At 35.9% G+C, this 18,957-nt stretch overlaps 1 protein-coding gene across 3 annotated transcripts in view; it reads right to left on the reverse strand.

The window, feature by feature from the left end:
* The window catches only part of IPO11 (importin 11), a 229,725-nt gene that overhangs the window by 122,921 nt on the left and 87,847 nt on the right, over positions 1 to 18,957 (reverse strand). For all 3 annotated transcript variants that reach the window (XM_006148320.2, XM_027771805.1, XM_027771806.1), the window contains exons 11-18: positions 18,625 to 18,777; positions 16,347 to 16,390; positions 15,343 to 15,433; positions 11,879 to 11,926; positions 10,931 to 11,036; positions 8,592 to 8,718; positions 2,942 to 2,975; positions 2,713 to 2,753 (exon numbers count right to left, since the gene is read on the reverse strand). In XM_006148320.2, the coding sequence (XP_006148382.1) occupies positions 2,713 to 2,753; positions 2,942 to 2,975; positions 8,592 to 8,718; positions 10,931 to 11,036; positions 11,879 to 11,926; positions 15,343 to 15,433; positions 16,347 to 16,390; positions 18,625 to 18,777 (644 nt within the window). The remainder of the gene's footprint in view (positions 1 to 2,712; positions 2,754 to 2,941; positions 2,976 to 8,591; positions 8,719 to 10,930; positions 11,037 to 11,878; positions 11,927 to 15,342; positions 15,434 to 16,346; positions 16,391 to 18,624; positions 18,778 to 18,957) is intronic.

Consider the following 18,957-nt stretch of genomic DNA (forward strand, 5'->3'; position numbering starts at 1 on the left):
TTAACAGTAACAAGGCAAATACACCTATTGTTAATCACAAAATGTTTTATTTTACAAAAGCTACTTATTAAAGCAAAAAAGAATACCAATTCATATACTTGCATGCCAGCTATCTAATGTGGCCTTAATATCCTGTGTGGAGACATAAATTTTTATAAATACATACTTTTTATCCTAAGAAGAAAATAATTTTAAAATTCTACATTACATTAGGAACATAAAATATAGGCATTTACATAAAACAAGTGTCCTTTCAGATACCTGCTTCATATTTACACTAATTTTTGTAACTAATTATTATTATTCGTATATTAAACTGCTATACATCATTTAGAATGTGAAGAGATTTTACCCAGCATGATTTACACCTAAGTCCAGCCCAACTGAGACTATTATACACATCCTCGTCAATAGATAATAAACCTTATTTGTGTCCCACAAGTGTCTTACCTCTCCATTTTCCCCCCAAATTTCCTTTCCTCCACTCTTCCTCTCCCACACTCTCTACTTTGTCTCGAGTGTCCATTACAATTTTGAATACTTTTATGTTCTCTAGTCTTTCAGTCTCCACCATAGAGTGTGGAGAGTCTGCATATGTTAAGTGGAGACATATAATGTTTCTCTTTCATAGCCTGACTTGCTTCACTTGGCAACACATCTTCCATATTCGTCCACTTTCGATAAAATTCCAGGGCCTTTTGTTTTTTATGGCTGAAATCAACTCAAAGTGGATCAAAGATCTAAACCTAAGACTGCAAAACGTAAAACTACTGATAGAAAACACTGGGGACTCCGGGAGACACTGGGGTAGGCAGACTTCTTAAGCAAGACCCCCAAAACACAGACAATAATACCCATAATAGACAGGTGGGATTACATCAGATTAAGAAATTTCTGCACAGCAAAGGACACCATAACTAGTGTTAATCGACAACCCCTGGAATGGGAGAGAATTTTTGTTAACTGCCTCAGATAAGGGACTGATAACTAGAATACACAGGAAACTCAAGCAGCTTACCCGGAAGAAAATGATTAAAATTGTTAAATGTTCCCAATTAAAAGATGGAAAAATGAGCTGAATAAACAACTCTCTAAGGAAGACAAACAAACAGCCCAAAAAACATATGAAAAAATGCTCAACATCCCTCGCTGTAAGGGAGATGCAGATCAAAACCACAATGAGATACCACCTGACCCCAGTCAGAATAGTAAAGATTAAAAAAAAATAATAATGATGATAAATGCTGGAGGGTGTGTGGTGAAAGGAGAACACTCCTACATTATCGGTGGGAATGTAAATTGGTCCAGCCATTGGAGAGAACGATATGAAGGTTCCTCAAAGACCTTCAAACAGAACTACCATATGATCCAACAATTCTACTCCTGGGTATCTACCCAAAGGACAGGAGAGCACTCAGTTGGAAAAGTGCCTGCACAACTGTTTTCATTGTAGCCTTATTCAAGATTGCTAAAACTTGCAACCAAAGGACCAGCAATTAGTGTAATGGCTATGTGGGTAGACTCCCATGTAGTCGACCGTGGTTTGAGTCCAGCACCCGGTGACTTAAAACTCACGCCGGGCGTGTGTGCGTGCATGCCCAAGATCCCAAGAGGAGAATGGAAGAGAAGGGATTTTGATGTGGCCATCCTCCCTGGGGGGTGATTTCTCGCTTTCTGTCCTCTGTCTCTCTCTGTCTTTTTGGTGAGTGCACGTGCCCTACGGAAAAAAATCTCTCCAAAAAAAAGGGAAAAAAAAAAAACAAAAAAAAAAACCTGGAACCAATCCAAATGTCCACAAACTAATGAATGGACTGAAAAATTTCTAAAAACAAATATTTTTGAGAGGTTTTTGCCATAGGGCACGTGCGCTCACCAGAAAGAAAAAGAGATAGAAAACGAGAAATCACCCCTTGGGGGGATGGTCATGCCACAATCCTTTCTCCTCCATTCTCCTCTTGGGATCTTAGGTATGCATGCACATGCACCCGGCGTGAGTTTAAGCCACCAGGTCCGGGACTCAGACCGCGGTCGACTACGTGGGAGTCCAGCAATGTAGCCATTACGCCAATTGCTGGTCCCTCTAAAAAAATTTTTTAATCCAAAAATAGCTAGTGATTACTTAAAGAAAAATCACTGCACTGTAAGCATACCCGTCTATGAGCCCTCAGAAGAACAGTTACAAATTTTATCATATAACATTCTTTGACCTAGTCATGTTAAGAAGAACAAACATTATCACCTCAATCTATTTAACAAGTTCTTATTGAGCCCAATAATGTAAAAACACCATTCCAGATGTTGGGGGCTGAGTAAAACATAAAAAGATGAATAAGATTTGGTATTTTGCTCTTGGACTAATCTGCAACCTAGAAAGATACAGACAAATAACATGCAAATAACAGAAATAACTTAAGAAATATTAGAGACAGGCACACATAAAATGAAAATACTAGATGTTTATAACTGTGAGGAAATAGCCAATTTCAAAAATAGTGAAAGTTACCTAAACAAAAATAGGCAGAATAAAATTGATCCATTATGAGTAAAAGTTACTAGAACATTAACAAGTAAGTTTCTTCTTCTAAAATATCCAACATTTTTAAATTCAGCTTTAATAAATAACAGATATACATATAACTTCAACTATAAAAGAATACTTAATCAAAAAGTTAAGAAGAGATTATTATAAAACCTGGAAAAAATTATCCTTACCGGTAGAAACTGATCTGTTCTAAATTCAAAATCATCAACAGGTAAAGAGCAGTTAAGGAATACAGAGAACTAATATATAAGGATTATCACGATAAAATATATATCTAAAACAAATATAATCAATCAAAACTACATTTTAAACTACCTCATATTAATTTCACAAAAATAATTTTAAAGCATTTATAAAAAATATTCACAATGAAGTAATTCTTAATTCCTGGAAGGATATTTAACTTCAGAGTTGTAGCTGTTTCAATACGAACCTGAAAGAAAAGTATATCATGAGATTTTAATCATTCTATTGATATAACCACTAAATATCACTAATAACAAGCAAAAAGTTTTCTGTTTCAAATCATTTACTCTTTTTGCTTGTATTAAAGTCAAGGAGCATATAACGCCCAGAAATAAAAGGATAGTCCCTTTAATTTGCAACAAGGAATAAACTGTAAAGTCAAGTTTATTTCCATCCCTCTCAGTTTCCCACAATTTGCATAAAGAGCCTTTAATCTAGTGGGAGCTTCCAGGAAGAAAATTAATCCCCCATAAAGTTATATGGAGAGCACAGGACTAAGGGGCGCACAGCATGCAAGGGACAGCACAAGAAAAGGGTGGCTGGAGAAGCAGAAAATTAGGGCTGGTTTGGGCAGGCTGGCAGGCATATAAAAGGAAGAGACAGGAAGGGAAAGGACACAAATTCCCACCTGTATCCTCAATTACACTAAATCACTGAAATACCCAAAAGCCATATCCTCAGATTTTCTAAATCTCAATGTTTACAGCACAGAAAGGGCTATATGAATTCCTAGCCTCTCAGATCATATTTTCTTTGTGTACCAGCAAGTTACTTGAGGCTATCATTAAAACATAACTTGCTCATTCTCTTTCAAGTTTTTACCTAAAACTTTATCAGCTAAATTGGCACCAGATAACACACTCAGTTTCCACATAAAGTAAAATGAATATTCTAATCTGTAAAATACTCCACCTAAAACTTTTCATTCCTGACTAAGATTCATTACTTTTTTAAATGCTTCACTTTCCATACACCTGTAATAGAACTATTTTTAGCTTTCTATCCATTTTTCAGAAAAGGAGAATTTTAAACATTTTACAGGAACCTCAGAGATCTTGAGATGCTAATTAGGCACTTCTACTGAATGTTAAGCACTCCATTGCCAAACCTATATTCCAAGAGTCTACAGTAAAGATATTTTATCACCAGCCTTTTTTTTTTATTCATTGTCTCTATGGGCAACATGAACACTTCCAGTTTTTTTTTTTTAAGTTTATTCATTAATGTCTTTGGAGAGAGAGAAAGAAAAAGAGATAAAGATAGGTGTCACAACAGAATCTTCAAAAACAATCCACCACCAGTCTCTGCCAGTAGGGATCACAGGCATGTGTGCCTGATATGTACAGGGAGGTCCTGGTTGTATAACCACAGTGCCACCACCAGCGTGGATTTTCGGATTTCTTCTCTTTTTTTTTTTTTTTTTTTAAGAGGTTTCTGCCTTAGGGCATGTTCTGTGGGGAGGTGGAAAGGAGGGGACAGGGATGGAGATGACACTACATGGACAGACACAGTAAGAGAGAAAGTGAGGATAACTCCCCAGTGGAGGTGGCTACACCACAATCCCTTCTCCTACACTCTTCTCCCAGGATCTTGGGTACACATGCACATGCACCTGGCATGTTTCAAGCCACCAGGTCCAGGACTCAACAGGCAGCTATGTGGGAGTTAAGCAATCTAACCACTACACCATCTACTGGTACCTGGATTTTCAGAATTTTAATTGATTTAACAAATTTGTTGATTGGCACACAGAAAGCACTGTGTCAAGTGTTCTATAAAATGACCTCACAAACAGATATGATCATGTATTCAATAAAAAATGTTACATGAGATGGGTCATAACAGAGGGAGGGAGATGGGGAATCTAGGATGGTAAAACAAAAGGCAAGGTATGCAGGACACAAGAATTGGGAAATTATTTGCTGAGAACATATATGTTGACGTGCTTGATTGAGCCAACGCACAGTATATATTGGATGGAAAATTCATTTGTGTGTTGCGATGGGAAAAAAAAATTATAATAAAAAATAAACTATAAAAAAAAAAAAAGAGAAGAGGATAGAGAAAGATAGCAAGTGAACAATAGAGGGGATGTTAGTGAGAAACAGATATGGTTTATTATCTGTTGAAGATGACGTGTATAGTATTCTCAACTGGACTGGTCTGGGAAGTATTTCATGATGGGTGAAGTCTTTTAACAAGCAAAATGAGAAATAGTGATTGACTGTTTTAAAAAATTATAATAATAATAATTATTGGGAAATGCATGGAAAAGACTTTGAATGATAAAGCGGGGAGATCGATGCCTCTGTATTGACTGACATGCATGGCATTCCCTTTTGAAAAAGCAATGGAAGTCAATGTAAAGTTATATGTAATCCAATGTAATATAAAGAAGATTATGATAATAATAAAAAAAAAAGAAAAAAAAAATGTTACATGAGGAACTATCATCTCTTAGACATTGTGTTAAGTGTTATACAAAAAGCTAAGACAGACCTAGTCTTCGCCCTCATACAGCTTACAATCCAGAAAAGGAGAGAAACAGATATTAAATAATTACTAATAAAAATGTCTAACCCAGAAAAGTTATGTCTAGTCACTTTTATTTATTTATATTGTCAGAGAATATGAGTACTTGCCAGAACTATCATCTCTCAGACATTGTGTTAAGTGTTATACAAAAAGCTAAGACAGACCTAGTCTTCGCCCTCATACAGCTTACAATCCAGAAAAGGAGAGAAACAGATATTAAATAATTACTAATAAAAATGTCTAACCCAGAAAAGTTATGTCTAGTCACTTTTATTTATTTATATTGTCAGAGAATATGAGTACTTGCCAGAAGAGACAAAGAGAGAAAAGGAGAAGAAAGTATCCCCCAATGGAGTTGTTTATACCGCAATTCCTTCATTTCTCCATCCTGTCAGGATTTTTAGCATACACACACATACACACACACACACACACACACACACACACACACACACACATCTTCCACGAGCTGCTGGAGCCAGGATTTGAACTGTGAGAGGTCAAGTGAGATCCAGATCCCTTAACCACTAGGATACAAGGCTGACCAAGACTAGTTACCTTTAAACTCCCAGCACTGATAAGAGTACATGTGGGCCGGGTCCTTGGCACAGCGGTAATATGCTGCTCGAGAGAAGCAAGATCATGGTGCCAACAGGTGGTGCGGTGGTTAAGGTGCTGGACCAGTGGCCAGCATATGGCCAACTGCAGTTTGAGTTCTGGACTGGTGACTTGAAAATAGGACCAAGCGCATGTGCATGTGTGCCTAAAATCAGCGACTTGAAAATAGGACCATGTGCATGTGTGCCTAAAATCCTGAGAGGAGAATGGAAAAGGGGCTGCAGTGTGGCCACCTGCCCTTGGGGGTAATTTTTCACTTTCCCTCTCACTGTCTCTTTCTGTCCTTCTCTGGCAAACCTACATGCCTTATGGAAAAAATAAATAAATAAAAAATTTTTTTAAAAAAAGAGAGCTAGAGAGAGAGAAGCCAAATCCTACAAAATGAAAAAATTTCTCAAAGTAACAAATGAATACAGTAAAGAGGAAGGGTACAAAATCAACCTACAAAAATCTATAGCATTTCTAGATACAAACAACAAGAAGAGGCAGAACTGAAGAAAGTAGCCCCATTTACCATAGCCACAAAAAGTATTAAGTTACCTAGGAGTGGGCAGCATCTCACTCCTTGACTCCAAAATATATTACAGAGCTGTGATAATCAAAACAGCATGAAACAGACATGTGGACCAATGGAACAGAACAGAGATTCCAGAAATAAACCTTAAAACATATAGCAAACATATCTTTGACAAAGGGTACCAGTCAATCAACTGGGAAAAGAAAAACCTCTTTAGCAAATGATCCTGGAAAAACTGGGTATCCACCTGCAGAAAGAAGAATCTGAATCGCTATCTGTCACCATGAACAAAAATCAACTCAAGCTATCAGTCACCATGAACAAAAATCAACTCAAAGTGGATCAAAGACCTACACCTAAGACCTCAAACTACAAAACTACTGGTGGAAAACACTGGGGAAACTCTAAGAGACATTGAGGTAGGCAAATACTTCTTAAATAAAACCAGCAAAGCACAGGTAATAATCCCAAAAATAGACAAGTGGAATTATATCAGATTAAGAAATTTCTACAGGGGCCAGCAGGTGGTGTGATGGTTAAGGTGGCTGGACTCCCACATGGCTGACCATGGTACAACCAGGCGGCTTGCAGTCTCACTATCCTGTCTCTCTCTGGTCAACTTTGAAAATAAATAAATAAAATAATGGCAATGAATAAAATTATATAATTTTTTTAAAAAAATTCTCTGCATGACAAAAAAATAGTAATTAGTGTGAACTGACAACCCTCAGAATTGGAGAAGATTTTTGTAAACTATTCCTCAGATAAGGGACTGATGATCAGAATACAAAAGGAACTCAAACAACTTATGCAAATAAAAATGATTAGTCCAATTAAGAGATGGGGAAAGGAGAACAAACAACTTTCTAAGGAAGACATACAAATAGTCAAAAAGCATATAAAAAAATGCTCAACATCCTTCATCATAAGGGAGATACAGATCAAAATCACAACGAGATACCACCAAACCCCAGTCAGATGGGTGACAATTAAAAAAACAACAAATGATAAATGCTGGAAGGGATGTGGTGAAAGGGGAACCCTCCTACATTGTTGATGGGAATGTAAATTGGCCCAGCCACTGTGGAGGGCAATATGGAAGTTCCTCAAATACCTACAAATATAACTACCATATGATCCAGCAATGCTATTCCTGGGAATCTACACAAAGGATAGGAGAATGCTCAGTTGGAAAAGTACTTGCACGTCTATGTTTATTGCAGCATTATTCACAATTGTTAAGATAGGGAACCAACCCAAATGTCCATGAACAGATGAATCGCCTGAGAAAATGTGGCTCATATACTCTATGAATTACTACTCAACCATATAAAACAATAAAACCTTGGCATTTAATAGGAAGTCGACAAATATGTAAGATTTACTGGTGAGTGAAGCAAGTCAGGCTATGAAAGAGACACTGTATGTGTCCACTTAACATATACCATATATGACTATCCACACTCTATGGTGGAAACTGAGAGATTAGAGGACAAGGAAGCATTGAAAATTGTTATAGATTCTGGAGACAGTGTGGGAAGAGGGTGGGAAAAGGGGGACAGTGTAAGCAAAGAAAGTAAGGAGGAAAATAGAAAGGCAAGACACTTATGGGACACAGATATGAGTTATTATCTGTTGATGATAATGTGTTTTGTATCCTCTACTGGACTGGTATGAAGTATATTCATGTTGGGTAAATTCAACTTACAAGAAAAATGATGTATAGTGATTAAATGTATAAAAGAAAATAAAAGAAAGAAAACAAAATAAGGGACTCCTCAAAAAAAAAAAAAGTGTGAAAAAAATTATTATGCCATCTCAATGACAAAGTCTGTCCTGAATAAGAAAAATAATTTATAATCTATACAAAGATCTTTAATGTCTGCCTTTTTTCTTAAAAAGTCTAAATGATGTTAAACTAGCAGAGTTTGATTAAATTTTGATGGGTATTTACAAGAAGAGCAAACAATAATCAAATAACTTTCTTTCCTCAAGTCATGCATCTCACCAAGGAAGAGCTATTGTAGTAAAAGACTAAATAAATTGTAAAGAAAGATAAACTATTTCTGAACTCCAAGATAGCTCAGGTTAAACTTTTTAAAATAACTCTTTTAAGACATTTAAGCAACATACCACCAAATCTTGATCTTGAAGCAAGTTACAGATTGCCTCATATAACATGGGTCTTAAGTCAGACTTGAATTTCACAGAAATCCACTGACCGATGAGCCAAATCACCCTGCGTCGCAATGGCTTATATCTAAATAGGGGAAAATCATAAAATTAAAATGTTCAGTATTTTAAGAAGTCTATGTCGCTTAGTATAGTTTATCGTTTAACTTTAAAATGCACTTTGTATTCTGTATATAAAAGTTTAAAAGCTATTTCTAAATGGACCACAACACAAAATACTAACAATTAAGTCCTGACCTAAATAAACAAAAATTCCTAGGTAGATACAGATCCAGAACCTTGATTGTTTTGCATTTAAAAATTACAACAAAGAAATACATAAAAACCAGGTCCATTTCTGTTATTCAAGTAACCACAAACAATGATAATTACCCAAATCCTAAAACTAGAGGTGACTAAAAGGTATTAATAAATGGGTTCTTAAATTGTTTTCCTATTTCAATTCTGTTAATCCCATAAAGATTATTTTTGTAACATCTTGAAAGACCTCCTGATTAAGTAACATCGATTTCAACTAAACTCTGATTTTGTAAGCAGTGCTCACTTACAGAATGTGACTTAGAATACAGAAATGATTCATATTTAAAAAGCTGTAAAACATTTGCAATAACATGTACATAATTACATTTGTTTCTCCAAGATGGTCTTTGCGAAAGGAAATGAAGCTTCTTTGGGCAAGAAGAGAAATCACAAACAAAATATTTGTGATTTCACAAAATTTGTGACTCACAAAATATCTTCTTGCTACTATATACATTTCAGTGTCAAGATGATAAAAAATGATTTATGGGTGAAAAATGGAACAATCTAATCAATATTTTACCTTTTTTAGAAAACTACAATTTCAAAATATGACCAAGCACATAGAAAAAACTTGCTAATTAAAGTTACAAAAACAAAATGTAAGTATTTTCCAGACTAAAAGAGTTCATAATATACCTAAAGGAATTAAAGAATACAAATAGTATAACATAGTTTCAAAAAAGGAAAAGAAGATTGGGCAGAGGGAGATGGAATTTGAACAGGTTCTTTAAAAAAAAAAAAGAAAGTCTTTGAGCAGGAAGGTTTTTTGTTTTGTTTTGTTTTTAAAAAAGCCACTTCAAAGAAAAGGAGCTGTTTAAAGAAAAAAAAATCACAGAGGTAAAAGTACCATCTTTTTAGAATGAAGTAAAGGAACCACAAAACCATTCATTTTTATACTGAGACCTTGGGGATTACCACATTCTACTCTATTCCAGACAAATAAAAAGATGTTCAGAAGGCCAAATTCCAGGGTTATAGTAATTTCCAAGCAGTTAAAGTTAGAGGTCAGTTTGTTCATTAAATTGTGGTACCTGGACCAGCAGTATTATTATTATGGGAGCGAGAAAGAATTTAAATTAATCAAAATGTCCTGAATTCAACTAAGCATATTTCAAGTACTCAATAGCCAAATGCAGGGAACTACTGTACTGAACAACCTAAACCATCTCTGGGTGTAAGGACAATTAAACCACACAAATGTCTCCCCAGTGAAGCCATTCTCTTCATCAGACTCACTAGCTCCCTAAGGCAAAGCCAGAGTCAATATGATTCTCTACTGATATAAGATATGGCAAATTATGAGTGTTTAAACATTGATTAAAAATTGAATAAATGATTCAATAACTGAAGAGATAAATAGCTACTTCCTGGTCAAAACTATTTTAAAGTATCTACAGCTCTACAACATTTATGAAATGATTCATATATGAATAGCCTCCTATTCTTTCATTAACTTAGTCAACAAATATTCATTAATCCAAGACTACACACTAGGTAAGAATACTGAAAAGCACCAAATATACAGAAATAAATGAACATAAATGCATTCTTTAAACCTAGCAAAAAATGCTGCCAGGGCCAGGATTCAAACCACGGTCACGTGGGATCTGGCTCCCTTAATCGTTTAGCTACAAAAGGCCTAGTGAGCAATTCAAATGCCTTCCTGCTTTGATTAGAAAATCAAATAAGGTGTGCTGGCCCCATGGCCTAGTGGCCGAGGAAGCTAGCTGCCACATGGCTGGCCACAGGCCAAACTCAGCTCCAGAGTCTTGACAAATATGCCGGCATGAGTGTGTGTATACGTAAAGTCCCAACAGGATGAAAAGTGAAAGAGGAGAGAATGCAGTACGACCATGCCCCCATTGGGAGGATGCTTCCTCCCTCTCCCTCTCTTAGCAAGCATATGTGCCCAATAGCAATAAAAAAAATTAGTAAGGTAAAATAAACATATAATTAACACAATATTTTATACTTGCCTATTGTGAACAACTTGCAATTCAGGAAGAAGTTGGTTTTTAAACCACTGATCAAAATCAACACTGTCAAACAGCTCATAAGCAGCTAGTCCAACGGCATTATATACTGAAAGAAAATTTAGGGAAAAGACAATTTAAGATACTAAGCCATCAATTAAGTTTCTTATGTAAGAAAATAAACTTTATACATTTTATTGATGTAATTTTGAAACATTATTTAAGTCCTTATCTCTCTCCCTCACAACCCCTTAACTCTGTGCCAGTCAACCAAATCAATGACGTTGAAACTGTGCTTGCTCCTCTTACCCTTGGTCGTTGTATTACAGTTCCATCTTCCTGCATCCTGAACCCTGTACCAAAGTTAACTCTTGCTTATCTTTGTCTTTTCACATTACACTTTTGTTGTAAAAACCAGGGTCATGGGGCTGGCAGGTGACATGGTGGTTAAAGATTCGGGGCTCCCACATAGCTAACAGCAATTTGAGTCTCAGAACTCGCAGCTTGCCTTCTCACTTGCTCTCTCTCTTTCTCTGATCAAATTAAATAATAATAACAATAATGATGATGATGATAATGATAAAAAATTTAAATTAAAAAAAAATTTTTTTTAAAAGACAGGGTTTCATTATGTTGCCCAGACTAGCCTTAGACTCATGATGTTCCAGCACAGCTGGGGTTACTGCTGAGATTGTTGGTATGTGCACAGCACCTGGCTTACATTACACTCCTATAGGACTGTCTCCCTAGGCACACCAAATGACTTTGTGACCACCTGCTTTAGAATGATCACCCTTATGGTGTTATTACTGTGTTACTTGGTTATCTCCCTTACTATATAAATCCTGAATTTTAGCTACTTATTTATCCCAACTCTCCCAACCAAAATGCTACCACAAAAGGGACCCCCTGTCCACTGAATAAATAAATCTTTCTAAAGCTTTAACATACCAGCATCTTTAATTAACAGTGCATTCATATCTTCTACATTGGTAGGACCTAAAAATAAATAAATAAAATCAGTAAATGTAAATAAAATCAGCTCTTTGAAAAACATTCTTTAATTAAAACACAGTATTAATTTACTGATACAGTTAAATACAATATATTTCATGATATTAACCATGTGTACATGAATAAAGGAACAGAATAAGTTTTATTATCATCACCACTAAGTACAACAGATACAATATATGAAGCCATAAAAAATATTAAAAATCATTATAGGGATCAGTAGTTGGCGGAACGGCTATGTTGCTGGACTCCCACATAGTCAACCATGGTTCAAGTCCTGGACCCAGTGGCTTAACCTCAACGCCAAGAATGTGTGCGTGCGTGATCAAGATCCCGAAAGGAGATTGCGGCATGGCCATCCCCGCTGGGGAGTGATTTCTCGCTTTCTGTCTCCTTGTTCCTCTCTGTCTTTCTGGTGAGCGCACATGCCCTATAGCAAAAACCTCTCTCTAAAAAAAAAAAAAAAAATCATTATAGGGCCAGCCCCATAGCCTCATGTTTAAGGAAGCCAGATTCCACATGACTGACCACAGTCAAAATTCGGGCACTGGAGGCTTGATAATCACATTGGGCGCGTGTGTGTAAATGCTCAAAATCCTGAGAGGAGAATGGAGGAAAAGGATTACAGCAATGCTATCCTCCCCAGGACATGCTTCCTTCTCTCTTTCTGTCTTTCTCTCTCTCCCTCACCCCAATGAGCACGCATCCTACAGCGAAACTAAAATAATAACAAAAAATAAATTAACAAAAAAAGCTCTAAACATAAAAAAGTCATTATGACAAAACATTAAATATGACAACAAAATAAAAAGTAGAAACAGAAAATGAAATTTAGAAACTTTTGAATAAAAAGTTGGCAGTCTCTGGGGCCAGCAAATGGCACAGTGGTTACATTGCTGAACCCCTACATGGCCAACCACAGTTCAAATGCCAGCCCTGGTGGCTTGAAAATCACAGTGGGCATGTGCCCAAGATCCCAGGAGGAGAATGAAGAAGAAGGGATGACACTGTGGCCATCCCCCCTGGGGGGGTTATTTCTCATTTTTCTTCTCACTGTCTCTGTCTCTGTTTCTCTCCAGCAAGTACACAAGCCCTAGGGCAAAAACCTCTAAAACTGAAAGTTGACAGTCTCCGCACTAATACTGAGGAAAGATAAAAAACTCAACTTAAGTATATTTCCTTAAGATAGAAACATTTCTAGCAAGTTTATTAAAGCACAATTATGCTGCTAATATTAATTGTTTAGCTCACTGTTCCAATAAGCTAGAATATGGACAGTCCTAAATATGCAAATTGCTCCAGACCTAGAAAGAAACTAAACTCAGAAATTGTTAAAAATACCAAGGGCCAGGACCAGAAGGAGACACTGTGGTTAAAGACACTGGACTCCCACATGGCCAACCATACTTCGAGTTCCAGACCTAGCTGCTTGAAAATCACACTGGGTGCGTGTGTATCCATGCCCAAAATCCCAAGAGGAAAATGGAGGATAGAGAACTGTAATGTGGCCATGCCTCCAAGGGGTAATTTCTCATTTTCTGACTCATTGTCTCTGTCTCTCTTCAGCAAATGTAGGCACCCTATGGCAAAAAACTTTTTAAAAAGAAAAAAAAAAGCAGAGACCAGCATGTGGCAGGATGGTTGAGACACTGGTCAAACACAGTTCAGACCCAGACCTAGTAATTTGAGGATCATGCCAAGGGTATATGTGTACCTGCCCAGAGTCCTGAGATGAGAATGGAGGAGAAAGGATTACACCATGGTCATCCCACTGGGGGATGATTTCTCATTTTTCCTCTCTGTCTCTTTCTGGGTGCGCACACTCTATGGCAAAAAATTAAAAACAAACAAAAAACCCTTACTACAGCAGAGATCAATCCATCAATGCATAACCTAAATAATTTATTCTTTCCTACAGTTGTGGTAAAAAGTAAATGGGAGAGCAGATGTACAGAAAACCAAAATAACATTTAAAGAACAATAAAGGAGGATCAGCCCTGCAGCCTGGTACTTAAGTGAAGGCAGATTCCACATGGTTGACCATGGTTTGAATCCCAACATTGGTACCCTACAAAACATGCCAGGAGCTTATAGATGCATGGCCCAAATCCCAAAAGGACAGAGAAATGGAGGGGTAAGGATTGTAGCATGATCACATCCCACAGGGGAGTGCTTTCTCCTTCTCCCTCTGTCTCTCTCTGGGGAAAACATACTCCCTGACAACTAACAAACAACAACCACGAACTAACTAAACTAAGTAATTTAAGCAGCATAAATATTATCAAATTCAGGAATCTGAAATTTTGCAATCAGAAATTGGTAACTTGCCATATACTGCTAATGAATTTATTTGAAAGCATAATAATGCTCAAATTTTCTTTTAAAATTAACATAATAAAAGGACTGATACCCATTTTTTTCTCTTGGTATAATTTGAGAACGCTTAGGCTTTTAAAAGAACAAAAGTCAGGAACCAGTAGTTGGCATAATGGCTGTGTCGCTGGACTCCCATGTAGTCAACCATGGTTCGAGTCCCAAACCCAGAGGCTTAAATTTACACCAGGCGCCTGTGTGTGCGTGCCCAAGATCCCAAGAGGAGAATGGAGGAGAAGGGATTACAGCGTGACCATCCCCCCTGGGGGGTGATATCTTACTTTCTGTCTCTCTGTCTCTCTCTGTCTTGCTGGCAAGTGCATGTGCCCTACAGGAAAAAAAACCTCTCCAAAAAAAAAAAGAGAGAGAGAGAGAACAAAAGTCTTAAAAAGTGAGCTTCCCTTTTATTATAAACACAATCTCCGTCCCAACAAGAGAATGTCTTGCTGTCATTTCCGGACATAATCATGTACTTAATCCTTAATTTCTTACAATGTCACTTTAAACTCTGCCAGCAGGATACTCTATTCTCTCAGAATATTCTACTGCCTTCTGCTGTTTATAAGCACTTGGCACACCTGGGATGTTCTCCTCGAGGATACAGCTCTGTATTTTCCTTCACACATCTGTGACAGTATACAAAGTGAATGATCATGTGCCAAAAAAACTATTTCCTCAGTCTCTCTGAAAGCCACTACCTTCTTCCATTCCGACTGGCACCATTCTGAAGAAAATACTTATTATTTTAACCTTTTCTTACTACTTCCCACAACACACTCCAGAAAGAGAACTTTCCCAAACAACATGACTGGATTTTGCCCAATTATAATAGCAAAATCTAACTATTACATTCTAAACTATAATTCAAGATCCATGTCAACTGCCATCCTTCAGGGAAGAACACATTCTATCTTTCCTAAATTCATAGCTACTATGTGACCTAGGAAAGAGTCCACTGTACATACACTAAGACTATTTAAACTGAACATTAGTTAAATGAATACATCAAAGTATAAAATAAACCTCACCTTGAAGTGTTTGCATCATTTCGAGAAGTACAGGAGTAAGAGTCTGGTTATATTCATGGAATATATCTATAAATAGTACTTCAGTGCAAGGCTAGAAGAAAAAAAACAGATTTCTAATAAAAACAATGGTATACTGTATTAACTCATTCTCTAATAAAGAAAAAATATTCACTCTTAAAATTCTAAAATGTTTTAAATTCTTAATTTTTTACAAAACACAGTTTTCCTTAACACAACTAAAACTAAAATCAAATTATAATTTTCAAGCTTATTTCATTATTTGAATTAATAATACTACAGAGAACAGTTTACATTTTTAATTAATCATACTTTAAATTTAAAAGGCGCTCTATAGCCATACTCATTTATAGTTTGGCACTAAAATGATTGTCCAAAATTTATTATGTTAAAAGTTATATTTTATCATAGCAATAATGTAAGTAACAACAGCAACTCATTAATTCAATTTATCATACACATTAGTATTTCATTTTAAGTCAAACTGCCTGTGAAATAATTGGCATTGCAAATCCCCAAGTTAATAAAAAGAAAGAAAATTCAGATTAAAGTTAATAATTTAATTAAGTACTTTCCTCTTACATACATTTTCTTTCAAGTATGAACAGTTTATTATCTGACTTACTGTTAAGAATCTTCAAAAGAGTCTCACTTTCTAAAAGGGCTTTAGAAAAATTCAGCCATGGGCCAACAGGTGGTATAGTGACTATGGCGCTGGACTCCCACATGACCAATTGTATTTGAATACCAGACTAATGGCTTGAAAATCACACCAGGCATGTGTGCATACATGCCCAAAATCCCAGGAGGAGAATGGAAGAGAAGGGACTGCAGCATGGCTATCCTCCCCAGCACCAATTTTTCACTTTCCCTCTCGCTGTCTCTGTTTCGCTCTGGCAGCGAGCATATGCACCTTATGGCAAAGACCTTAAAATAATTAATTAATTAAGGTTTGCCTATCAGTTTTTCTTTAAATTAATACTTACCCTCAAACTGTATTTCCAAGAATCCCCACCTGTTTCTTCCGCTGCTGCAATGAAAAATATGACAAATAATGTTCTCCAGCAATATAATCATGATGCCTTTCAAAATCTCTATTTGGAAAACAATTATTTTAATAACATTAGCATAATATTTCTCTTAATTGTTTTAAACATATCACTAATAGCAAATCTGTGGGAAAACAAGCTTACAAAGATTTCTTTAGTAAAACTACTGATCACATTTATGGTTCTCACATTTAGTACATGCATAAGCTTTCTTGTTTTCATTATAAACCCTTCATGAAGTAAAACTCTAAGTTCTTATCTCCAGGATATCTGATTTCATGATATAAAATCAATATAAACCTGAGATTAATTCATTTCAATATAGAAATCATGTTTCACAAATTAAAATATTAGTCATACTTTCCATAAATTTACTACATTTACATTTAAATAAAATACAGTAATTAACATCGTTAGGCTATATAGTAAAGCCTATTCTATTCTTATGGAATCAACGTCTTACACAGACCAAAATGTGATTATGGTACACATAATTGTACTCTGGGACTCAATGCTTCATGTTATGACATTTTACATACTGCATAAAGAAAACAAAATAAAATGTAAGATTTTAGCTAAAAAAGGCAAAAGCAAAAAGGATGTATTGTGCTATGCAATGCTATATTCCTAAATGATCTAATATTATTTACAAATAATGAAAAGAGAAAAATGAACCTTCTCCAAAATTTAAGATACTCTTTAAAATATCAGAAAATATAGAGAGAAAATAATGAGAAGGACATGCAACAAAAAGGATTAAAAGGCTAAAAACTTGCCAATGTCCCACAACAGTTCAAGGAATCACACACAAATACTTTATTAGACAGACAAAAGATTATTTCATTTCCATAACAAAGGCACACAAAATTTATGCTACTAATCTACCTACTACCAAAATTCAAACTAATAAAAATCTCCTGTAAAAAATAAAAATATTTTAACCAACAAAATAATCCCAAATTCCCTTTGTGAGGCAAAAAATTTTTCAAATAAAAAATAACATGGAATATATCACAAAGCAGAAAATGACTTGATAATACAGATAAGTGGTTAATTCTATATTTTTGTCTGAAATTAAGTGATGTTTGTTAGGAGCATAAAAAAATTTTAAAAGTCTCTTTCTGAACAAAATTTTACTTATATTCAACAGATTATTGTCTGCATCTAAATTTATTCTATTGAGGAACAAAGAGAAGATGTAAGTTTATTTTTAAAACCAATACACAAAGAAAAAAAAATTATTAAAATACATCATTTTAGAGACCAGCAGATGGCATAGAGGTTATGTCGTTGAACTCACACATGGCCAATCACAATTAGAATCCTGAACCCAGTGGCTTCAAAATCACGCAGGCACAGGACCAGCAGATGAAGTAACGGTTACACTGCTGGACTCCCACTTAGTCAACTGCAGTTCAAGTCCCAGACCCGGTGGCTTAAAACTCACACCAGGAGCATATGCGTGTGTGCTCAAGATCCTGGGAGGAGATTGGAGAAGAAGGGACTGCAGCATGGCCATCCCCCTGGGAGGGGGTGATTGCTCACTTTCCCTCTCACTCTGTGTGTATCTGTCTGTCTGCCCTCCAAGTCTGGCAAGGGCATATGCATGCCCTAAAGCCAAAAAAAATTTAAAAAATTTTTTAAAAACTTAAAAAAAAGAAAAAAACAGTAGAACATTGTAGAGGCTGGCAAGTGGTGTACTGGTTAAGGCACTGGAGTCCAACTTGGCCACCCACAATTCAAGTCCCATCCCTGGCAGCTTAATTTCTCACTTTCCCTTTCTCTCTCTGGTCAAATTTTAAAAATAAATAAACAAATAGTAATAATAATTAATAAAATTAAATAATTTGTGGAGGCATTGTGGGTCAGCCAGGAACATGGTTAAGGAGACAGGATCCCACACAGCCTACTGTGTGGTTTGAGTACTGACCCTGACAATTTAGGAAATAAACTGGGTATGTGTGCACACATGCCCAAAATCTCAAGAAAAGAAGGGATTGTGGTGTGGCCATCTTCCCCGGAAGTGCTTTCATACTTTCTTTCTTTTTCTTTCTCTCTGGTAAGTTCATGCATCCTATAGCAAAGTAAAAATTCTTTTAAAATTAAAAGAAAAAGAAAAATTATAACTCAACACTGTTATACCTGTCAAACACATAGTAATCTACTTGTGAAAGAGGAGAAAAGTCATGCTAAAACTGAAAAACTAAATTCTTACTAAAGCCTTCTGGGTCTTCTTCCCACATTGTCAGTTCTTCCTCAGTTAACAGAAAATAATGAGAGACTAATCTTCTACATATCTCTGTCAAGGTGGGATATGTGAAGAAGGCCATCTTAATCTTATGGGCTTCAAGCGTTTCAGGGCTGCTATCTAGGAAGAATAAAATTTCCAAGTTAACCATACAAAGATCCTATTTAAGTCAGATTATGTAACTTAAATAAATAACAACAGCCTCAGGAGAAAAGTTATAATACTTGTATATAAATATTCATTTTATAATATCGGAAATATCAAAGATTTCCTTTATTTATAATACACCCACATCAGTCC

This window comes from Tupaia chinensis, unplaced genomic scaffold (assembly GCF_000334495.1).
Source record: "Tupaia chinensis unplaced genomic scaffold, TupChi_1.0 Scaffold000232_1, whole genome shotgun sequence".
In the NCBI taxonomy this organism is placed as follows: domain Eukaryota; kingdom Metazoa; phylum Chordata; class Mammalia; order Scandentia; family Tupaiidae; genus Tupaia; species Tupaia belangeri.